General features: G+C 62.5%; 2 protein-coding genes across 2 annotated transcripts; one reads left to right on the top strand and one right to left on the bottom strand.

Moving 5' to 3' along the window:
• The first annotated feature begins 336 nt into the window (after nucleotides 1-336).
• ZDHHC4 (zDHHC palmitoyltransferase 4) lies at nucleotides 337-3,156 on the top strand. The gene is made up of 6 exons (XM_077316842.1): nucleotides 337-694; nucleotides 790-863; nucleotides 1,096-1,274; nucleotides 1,464-1,589; nucleotides 1,921-2,165; nucleotides 2,422-3,156. The coding sequence occupies exons 1-6, from the start codon at nucleotides 572-574 to the stop codon at nucleotides 2,665-2,667; spliced, it is 993 nt and encodes a 330-aa protein (XP_077172957.1). The 5' UTR covers nucleotides 337-571; the 3' UTR covers nucleotides 2,668-3,156.
• On the bottom strand, nucleotides 3,082-8,107 carry E4F1 (E4F transcription factor 1). The gene is made up of 14 exons (XM_077316830.1): nucleotides 7,837-8,107; nucleotides 7,626-7,741; nucleotides 7,329-7,425; nucleotides 6,892-7,109; nucleotides 6,649-6,769; nucleotides 6,179-6,331; nucleotides 5,900-6,066; nucleotides 5,517-5,741; nucleotides 5,207-5,312; nucleotides 4,889-5,106; nucleotides 4,600-4,798; nucleotides 4,260-4,420; nucleotides 3,977-4,039; nucleotides 3,082-3,877 (listed from the first exon to the last, which is right to left on the bottom strand). The coding sequence occupies exons 1-14, from the start codon at nucleotides 7,973-7,975 to the stop codon at nucleotides 3,548-3,550; spliced, it is 2,313 nt and encodes a 770-aa protein (XP_077172945.1). The 5' UTR covers nucleotides 7,976-8,107; the 3' UTR covers nucleotides 3,082-3,547.
• Between the last annotated feature and the right edge of the window lie 3 nt (nucleotides 8,108-8,110).

Genomic DNA, 8,110 nt, shown 5'->3' with positions numbered 1-8,110 from the left:
CATTCATGCGACCTTGCTGGACTCCAGGGCGCCCTGCGCGGGGGGGGGGGGGGGAGTCCACGTGCCGGGCCTGCAGTGCAACCTTCGCCCCCCTCCACGCGGGGGGGGGGTTGCCACGGCAACGCGAACCGGGCGCCGCAGACGCGGGGGAGGCTGGGTAGTGGCGTCGTTGCGTCACCCGCGGTGCGTCGCGCTGGTTTCCACGGCGACGGGCCGCAGCGGCGCTTCCGGGTCACTCTACTTCCGGCTTCCGCCGCCTGGCTGGAGTCCCGTTTCTCTGCTGTCCGGGGAGGGAGCGCGCCTGGGGGGCAGATCGCAGGATCCAAAACAGATCTCTGGGGGGGGGGGGAACCTGGGCCGGCCCACCTGGCAGGGGCGTCGTGAAGCGGTGTGAGCCTTTCCCCACGTGCAGCACAGTCGTCCTGGCATGGAGGGCAAGGGGCCCGCCCGCCTTGTGCGCTTGCTGGGCTCGTGTCCCCCGCTGCTTGCGTCTCGTAGCTGGAGATGAGGGCGGCGAGGCTGCCCCTGGGGAGAGAGGAGGGTGGGCGGCCCTCGGGCGGGGCGGGGCGGGATGGACTTCTTGGCCCTCTTCCTCCTCTACGTCCTCCTGGTGCTGCTGAGCGTCCTCTTGGTCTGCCTCTACCAGGGAAGGAAGCACAGCTGGCCTTCGAGGACCCTCGACTGGCTGGCCCAGGTAAAGCACGTGGGCGCCCTTCTGCCCTGGTTGGGCCACCGTTGGGTGGCCAGATTATTTCTGTGAAATTTGTGGCTTTGCTGTCTCTTTGGCAGGGGCTTTCTCGCCTCCTCCCAGCCCACGTTCATGGAGCTGCTCAGAGGTTGCTTGACCGCCTCTTCCGCACACGGTATGGCTGCCTTTTCTGGCCGCCTTCCCCACCCCATGTCTCCCTGGGACATTATCCTTGTGTGTCTCTGTTGGGCAGACGTGCTCACAGGGTCTCGTGCTCACTTCTTAATTCAGGGGTGCCTGGCAGAGTGGGATGGTGGGGTGCCGGGAGAGGCGACCGAGGTCTTGCCCGCCGTGATATTTCTCTGAGCTGAGATGCTCTGGGAGACACAGTGTTCCCCTTGTGACAGGCACAGCCTCTTTGTGGCCCTGCATCTGGCTTTGGAAGGGCTGGTCTATGGCGAGTACACCTGGGAGGTGTTTGGCTATTGTCAGGACCTGGAATTCGGCCTTCCCCTCCTCCTGCTCCCGTACCTGCTGCTAACCGTGAACATGGGCTGTTTTGTGCTCTGCTCCAGGACGGACCCTGGTAAGCCCCCTCTGGCTCTAGGGGGGAATCTCCCTGTAGGTAGAGGCAGCACCGATCAATCAGAAGATCTCAAGAGCCGTATGGGACCCTGCCCAGTTGCAACCGCTGGGTACGCGAAGCCAGAGGGCGGGAAAAGAGGGCCGACAGCCCAGCCACAGAGGCCTGTTTGTCCCTTCTTCCCTGTTTTAGGAACCATTACCAAATCCAACCAGGCGCTCTTCCTCCATACTTACGCGTATGACGAGTTGATGTTCGAGAGGGGGGCCAGGTGTGCCGCCTGCAGCACTGGGAAGCCGGCCAGATCCAAGCACTGCGGTGAGCTCCGAGCACTGTGCTCGTGCGGCAGCCTTCTCCCCCTGCTCCCAGCCCTCAGAGACGCACCTGGACCAGCTCTTCTGTGGGAAAGGCCTCCCCTTCGGGGTCTGTTCCTCCTGCCCCTTGGGTGCTGGCTCTTCTCTCATCTGGAGAACTGGGTTGGATTCCCCACTCCTCCACATGCAGCCAGCAGGGTGACTTTGGGCCAGCCACAGTTCCCTGAAGAGCAGCTCTCTAAGCCCGCCCCACCTCCTTGGCGTGGCCCAGGACAAGCCCCATCGCTTGTGTCTTGCTTCCGCCAGCCCAATGGTTACGTTCTGGTCCTGCTCAGGGGTCTGCCGGGCCTGCGTGCATCGCTTCGACCACCACTGTGTCTGGGTGAACAACTGCATCGGGGCCTTCAATGCGAGGTACTTCCTCCTCTACCTGCTCAGCCTGAGCGCCATGGCCTCTGCCCTCACAGCCATCACGGCCGCCTTCCTCCTCCAAGTGGTCGCTCTCTCCAACCTGATGCTGGGCTACTATACAGACGAGCAAGGCCAGGAGCGACCGGTGGATGCCGTCTTCGTCATTCAGGTAAGCGCTGAGGGAAAGCCTTTTCCTGCCCCTCCGCAGCAGCAGCTCCAGCCTTGGCTCTCACCTTGCTCGCTCGCTCTCCGCCTTACCCAGACCTTGCAGGGCTGCTGTGATAGGGAGGAGAGCATTTAAAAAGCTCCTGAGTAAGGCTGGCTAGCTGGAATGTCAGTGTGTGTGTGTGTGTGTGTGTGTGTGTGTGTGTGTGTTGTCCAGTTTCAGGAGGATTTCTTTCTCCCCCCCCCCCCTGTCTTTGCAGCACCTCTTCCTGACCTTCCCCCGTGTGGTGTTCATGCTGGGCTTTGTCCTCGTCCTCGCCGTCATCCTGAGCTCCTACTTCTGTTTCGGCCTCTACCTGGCCCTGGTCAACCAGACAAGCTATGAGTGGTTTAAGGCAAGAAGGCTCCAGAGCGGGGCTTACGCCAATATTTACTCAAGGGGGCTCTGGGGCAACCTCGTGGAAATTGCCAAGCCTCTCACGAGTCCCAAAGCAAAGAGAAGGTGACACAGGCTGGAAGCGCCACCCCCGGCCCCCTTTACATGCAACGGGTCCCCAACCAAGCAGGAAGAAAAGGCCGAAAGTGATTTTGCAGGGCCCGTCCAGGAGCAGCTGTCCCTCTGCCTTTGCAGATTTAAGGGCCTGGAAGAGATTCCAGCAGCAACCCTGGACTGTAAGTCTCCCCCCTATAATACCTCATGGGATGATAATGAATTAGCCTGAGGCATGGGCTAGGAGCACTGGTGGTTTCTGTGGCAGAAAAGGGGCCTTGGCCAGTTTCACAAGGCAGGTAGGCAAGGAGGGAGGGTCCCTGGAGGGGGTGCAGCTGCCCAGAAGGGACGGGTCCAGCCCCCCTCCCCCTCCCAGTGCTTCAGAGTGCTGAGACCCTGCTTAGGCCACCCGTCCCCAGAACAGGAAACGTCCGTTTTATAAAGAGATGTATTTACAAGCTCAGCTGTACAATCTACAATTAAAAGCGATGCGCTTAGAAAAGAACTGTGCAGTCTGACTTTGACATTAGCACTTGGAAAGGGCATTCCTCGGAATAACCTGTGGCATTTCGCGGTGAAGCCTTCTGAACTGGTCTCAAAGGCCCCCCTGCGTCCACTGCGACTCGCTTGCAGGAGAGGCGAGGAGCTCCAGACCCACGGGTGTCTCCTTTGGCTTGCAGCCCAGGCTAAAGTGCTTTCCCAGACCCTGCTCTACGCCAAAGAGCAGCCTGGGAGCTTGGCGGTCCCAGTGACCCTGTGCTGCTGGGCTGACGCTTCCAGGACTCCTGGCGTCCAAGAGGGGAAAGGAGCAGCAGCCAGCCTCACACGCTTGTGCCGCTCTGCACCCCTGCTGGAAGGGTGGGTGGGCCCAGGTGCAGGACAGGCCAGCCCAGCCCCTAGACGATCACCGTCTGCACCTCCAGCTCCCCCTCCTGGGAGGCGATCACGAACTCGCCCGTGTGCTCCACAATCTCGATATTCTGGCCCACGGCCTCCGCTTCTGCCTCGCCCTCCGTGGCCAGCACCGCTCCCTCGCCGATGGCGGAAGCCAGGGTCATGGCCACCTGCTCCGTGAGGCTCTCGGGGGTGGCAATGGCAATCGTGTCCGCGCTGTCAGGCGCCAGGTGGGTGCCCTCGGCCACCGTCACGTTCTGGACAATGATCTGGTGGCCCGAGCCGGCCTGGTTCACGATCTGCTGCACGACCTTCATGATGTGACTGTCCACCTGGAGGCGGGAGGGAGGGAGAAAGGAGCTTGCCATGGGAGGCCCAAAAGCCCCGTGCCAAGTTCCCCAGACCTGTTGGTCCCCTCCCTCTCTGCCCACCTCATGCCTTGTTCCTTCGATGATCTCTGTTGCTTCGCTGGTTTCCATCTCTTCAGTAGCTGTCTGCAAAAGGGGGGAGGGGGGGAGAATGCGGTCAACTTTGGGCTGGGCTGCAGGGGCCGGATCCCCCCCCCCACGTCTGACCTGATAAGGGGCAGGAGAGCAAAGGAGCTCTGTGGGGTCCGACTCCAGGACCACAGAAATGCTCCAGCGGCCAGAGGCTCCAAGCCCCCCCCCCCCCCCCCCCGTCCCCTACTCGCTGGTCTCTTCCCCCTCCAGCTACCTCAATGATGTACTCTTGCGTGTCGGCCACCACTGAGGAGAACTCCACCAGGACCGTCGGGGCTTCTTCGGCAATGACAGTAGCCGCCAGGTTGTCTGCCGACTGCCCTTCCTCCGACACCACAGCAACATCGGCCTCCTTCAGGGTGAGCAGACAGCCTCCTGGACGCCCGTGGGAGACCCAGACAGAGCAGAACTCAGCTGATGCGCACCGCAGGAAGGCAGCCAGCATACAGGCTCCTGCTCTCACCAAGAGATCCCATGCCAGCCGAGGCGACGCCAGGAAAGCCAATTTCGGAAGGACGCCCCTGCCTCCGTGGGTTGCCAAGAGGCTGACTCACCTTTCGTCCTCAGGTGCCTGTTGAGGGTGCCGTGCTCGGCAAAGCCCCGGCCGCACTTGTAGCACTTGAAGGGCTTCTCGCCCGTGTGGTGGCGCAGGTGGCGCACCAGGGAGCCCTTCTCCCGGAATCCCTGGTTGCAGAAGTGGCAGACGTACGGCTTCTCGTCCAGGTGCGTCCGGAAGTGGACCTGCTGGGCGTTCTGTGGGAGGGAGAAGCCGCAGGTGGAACCAGTGGCAGATCTGTCTCGGGCTCTCCCCCTCCCTCCCCGAGCCCTGGGGCTCCTTCCTACCTTGGTCTTGTACCTCTTGCCACACTTGGCACATGGGTAAGGCCGCTCCTCGGAATGGACCCGCCGGTGGCCCTTGACGTGGGCGATGGTCTTGTACAGCTTGCCGCACTCCCCACAGCAGAAGCGCCGCTCGTTGACATGCACTTCCTGGTGCTTCTTCAGCAGGTAGCCCTTGGAGAACTGCTTGCCACACTCCTCGCACCGGAAGGGCTTGTATTCTGGGGGGGGGGGGAAGAGAAGAGGAGGAGATGGAACTTCAGGCCCCCCTTTCCCAGAATGAGCCCCAGAGTGGCATTTCCCACTCGGGGGCCACCTTACCTAGATGTTCACTGACGTGCAATTCGAGGGCCCTGGGCTCCGGGAAGATCTCGTTGCAGTAGGGGCAGGTGTGGGACTTGCTTCCGTCTGTGGCCTCCACCTCTGGCTACGAAACAAAGGGCAGCCTACTCAAGCGTCTCACCTGCACAACAGCTGGCCCAGCCATTCCTGAGCCAGGAGAGGGTGTAGAAGAAGAAGCTTTTATACCCCGCTTTTCCCTACCTTCAGGAATCTCAAAGAATCTCTCCTTTCCCAGAGGCCAGCAAAAACCCCCACCACCTAGGGAAAGGAGCTGTGGTGAGGACCTTACTGTATCTGCCTTCTCCGTGTCCTGCTCCCCGCAGAGCTTCTCCGGAGTGCCCTCCTCTTGGCTCTTTGGCTCCTCGGGGGTCTCGGCCCTGTCGGCTCCCTCGTCAGATTTGGTGCCCTCCTCCACCGAAACCCGCTCCATCACGATCCCAGAATCTCTCATGGCTTCCCGCAGCAAGTTCTCGTCCTCTTCTCCCTCGGGAGGCAGCTCCGCAGGACTGGAAGGCTAAAAAGGAAGCTGGAAGCCCGTCAGCCCCTGGAGCAGCCCCCTCTCGGACAGCCTTCTGAGCCCAGTCCCCTGGGGCAGAGCCTCCGAGCAGAGGCAGCCCGCTGCCTGGCCGGCTGGGGCTCCAACTCACACGCGGACTTGGGGGCAGCACCCACCTCTTGGTCAGGTGACTGGGCCACGGCAACAGAGAGCTCCTGCATCTGGACGTGGACTTCGTGGAGGACGTTCCCTTTGGCGTCTGTCACAAGACGGATGACAGGCGAGGAGTCCAGGGACGGAGCGGCCAGCGGGGAAACAGTCTGCGTAGTGGAGCTGCTGGAACCTGCAAGAAAAGCCAGCAGCTGGGCCGAGCCTGAAGATCCCTTCCCGTTACCACTGAAGTGAAGCCCCTGAAACCTCAGAAAGGGAGAAGGGGCACCAGTCTTGGCACTGACCTGAGACTGCATCCTCTTTGCTAACTACAATTTCCTTGTTCATATTGAAGCGGATTTTCTCTGTGCAGGGAGTCAGGGATTTCAGGTGGCGCGTCAAAGCCCCGGATTCCCGGAAGCTCTTCCCACATTTCCTGCACTTGTAAGGACGCTCGTCTGAAGGGGCAGAGAGACCAATGGACAGAGTTACAGCCGTGATGGGAGGCACAGGAATCCCTGCCACCTCCGTGCCGGAGTGCCGAAATACATTCGACAAATGATGGCCGGCAGGTCAGGAAGGCCAGCTGCAACATACTGGGTTGGAAGACATTTAGTTAAGGCCGCCCACATGTTGTAATGTGCAGAGCTCAACAACAACCCCCCTCCCTCTCAGTTTGACTCCCTTAGGCCCTGTCGCTGTCCAACACTCAAGGCCACTGTAGCCCATGCCATGCCGCTCTGGTGTTCCAGCCCAAGCCAAGTCCTCCCCTCACCTGTATGGCGGCGATGGTGGCGGATGAGTGAGCCCTTCGTCCTGAAGGACGTCCCACATAGCTTGCACTCGTAGTCCTTCCTGCTGCTGTGCGTGATCAGGTGAGCTTTGAGGATGCTGGCCTGCAGGGAAAGGGGGACTCTCTGGGGAAGCAGCCATGGGGGCAGGGGGCACAACCCCCCCCAAGAGAAGCCACAGAGAACGGCAGGAAGGACACCCACTGTGCTGCTCGCCCCCCACGTACCGTTTTAAACGTCTTGTGGCAGAGCTCACAGACGTAGCGGCCATCTTTGTTAACCAGCAGTTTAACCTTGACGAGCTCCACGGAAGCCCCTTCTTCTGGGTCCTCGGGGCTCTCCGGTTCTTCTGCGGCGGCAGCATCACCGTCACCGTCCAGGTCACCGTTGGGGCTCCCAAAGACATGGTCGCCTACGACGATGACTTCTTTAAGGTGCCCACTGCCTGCGGAGGGGATCGCAAGACAGTCACAGCCTCTGCCCTGGCCCTCCTGGCCAGAACCGGCCTCTCTCGGGCTTCAGCACCCTGCATTGGCCCAGTCCTTGGGCAGCCCCCTACCGGGAGTGAACCCCCCTGGAGACAGATGGACAGCAGGCTAGTTCTGCCCCCAGAACCTCTCTCTCACCCCCCCCCCCGCAACCCCCATGTCAGTGGGGAACTCACCAAGTATTGCAGACGCGCTGCTGATCTCTTCAGTTATGGGAGAAGCTTCGACAACGATGTGGGCCACAGTTATGGGCTCTTCCGCAGAGGAGGCTGCCTGAGTGGAGAGACGGTTCTGGTCAGGGAAGGGCCTGGGCTTCAACATCTCCCTCTGCCCCATCAGAGCGGGGGGGGGGGGCGAACCGGGGCTCTCTCGGATCCAAGTCTGCCGCTCTGGACGCCTCCCCACTCGCTGGCTGCCTCCCTCGCAGGGCTGCAGTGGGGTTCCCCCTCTCCCCCCACCCCCGGGGGCCTTGCCTGGGCCGCGGCGTCCGGGGGCCTCTGGCAGAGCTTCTGGAGCTTGTGCTGCACGAACTCCTCGAGGGAGGAGAACTCGGCCTGGCAGCGGCCGCAGCGGTGCCGGTCGTCCTCGTCTGCAAGGCAAGGGGGGGGGGGGGTCAGCGGGGGGGGTGGAGGGAGGGAGTGCCCCGACGCCCCTCCCCGTCCCTTCCCCCCCCACCGGGCCCACCTTCCTCCCCGAAGGGCGCGGGCAGGCCGAGCAGGGGGGCGGGGGGCGCGCGGGGGCTGCCGAGGGGCTCCTCCGCCGCGCGCGCCCCAGCTGCCGTAAGCGCCGCCGGCCCCGCGCCCGTTGCCATCGCGGCCGCCATGTCGCAAGGCGCCGCAACCCCCAAGATGGCGGCTTTACGGCCGTGTCGTCATAACAACCGGGGGCGGGGCCGCCGCGGGCGCCGCGCGGGCCGGGCCAATGGGCGCGCGGGTGGGCGGCGCGCGGCCTCGGCCTC

Source organism: Paroedura picta, chromosome 17 (genome assembly GCF_049243985.1).
Source record: "Paroedura picta isolate Pp20150507F chromosome 17, Ppicta_v3.0, whole genome shotgun sequence".
Classification (NCBI taxonomy): Eukaryota; Metazoa; Chordata; class Lepidosauria; order Squamata; family Gekkonidae; genus Paroedura; species Paroedura picta.
The sequence above is the reverse complement of the archived record's forward strand: the minus strand, read 5'-3'. Positions and strand labels throughout refer to the sequence as shown.

What these genes read in the sequence shown, in the direction of transcription:
- ZDHHC4 (XM_077316842.1), top strand. Translation starts at nt 572, where the DNA reads ATGGACTTCTTGGCCCTCTTCCTCCTCTACGTCCTCCTGGTGCTGCTG. An exon ending in CCCTCGACTGGCTGGCCCAG is followed by an intron (nt 695 to 789) that starts GTAAAGCACGTG and finishes TCTCTTTGGCAG; the next exon opens with GGGCTTTCTCGCCTCCTCCC. An exon ending in GGCCAGATCCAAGCACTGCG is followed by an intron (nt 1,590 to 1,920) that starts GTGAGCTCCGAG and finishes GGTCCTGCTCAG; the next exon opens with GGGTCTGCCGGGCCTGCGTG.
- E4F1 (XM_077316830.1), bottom strand. Translation starts at nt 7,975, where the DNA reads ATGGCGGCCGCGATGGCAACGGGCGCGGGGCCGGCGGCGCTTACGGCA. An exon ending in CCCCGGACGCCGCGGCCCAG is followed by an intron (nt 7,426 to 7,625) that starts GCAAGGCCCCCG and finishes CTCTCCACTCAG; the next exon opens with GCAGCCTCCTCTGCGGAAGA. An exon ending in CAGGCACCTGAGGACGAAAG is followed by an intron (nt 4,421 to 4,599) that starts GTGAGTCAGCCT and finishes ACGGGCGTCCAG; the next exon opens with GAGGCTGTCTGCTCACCCTG.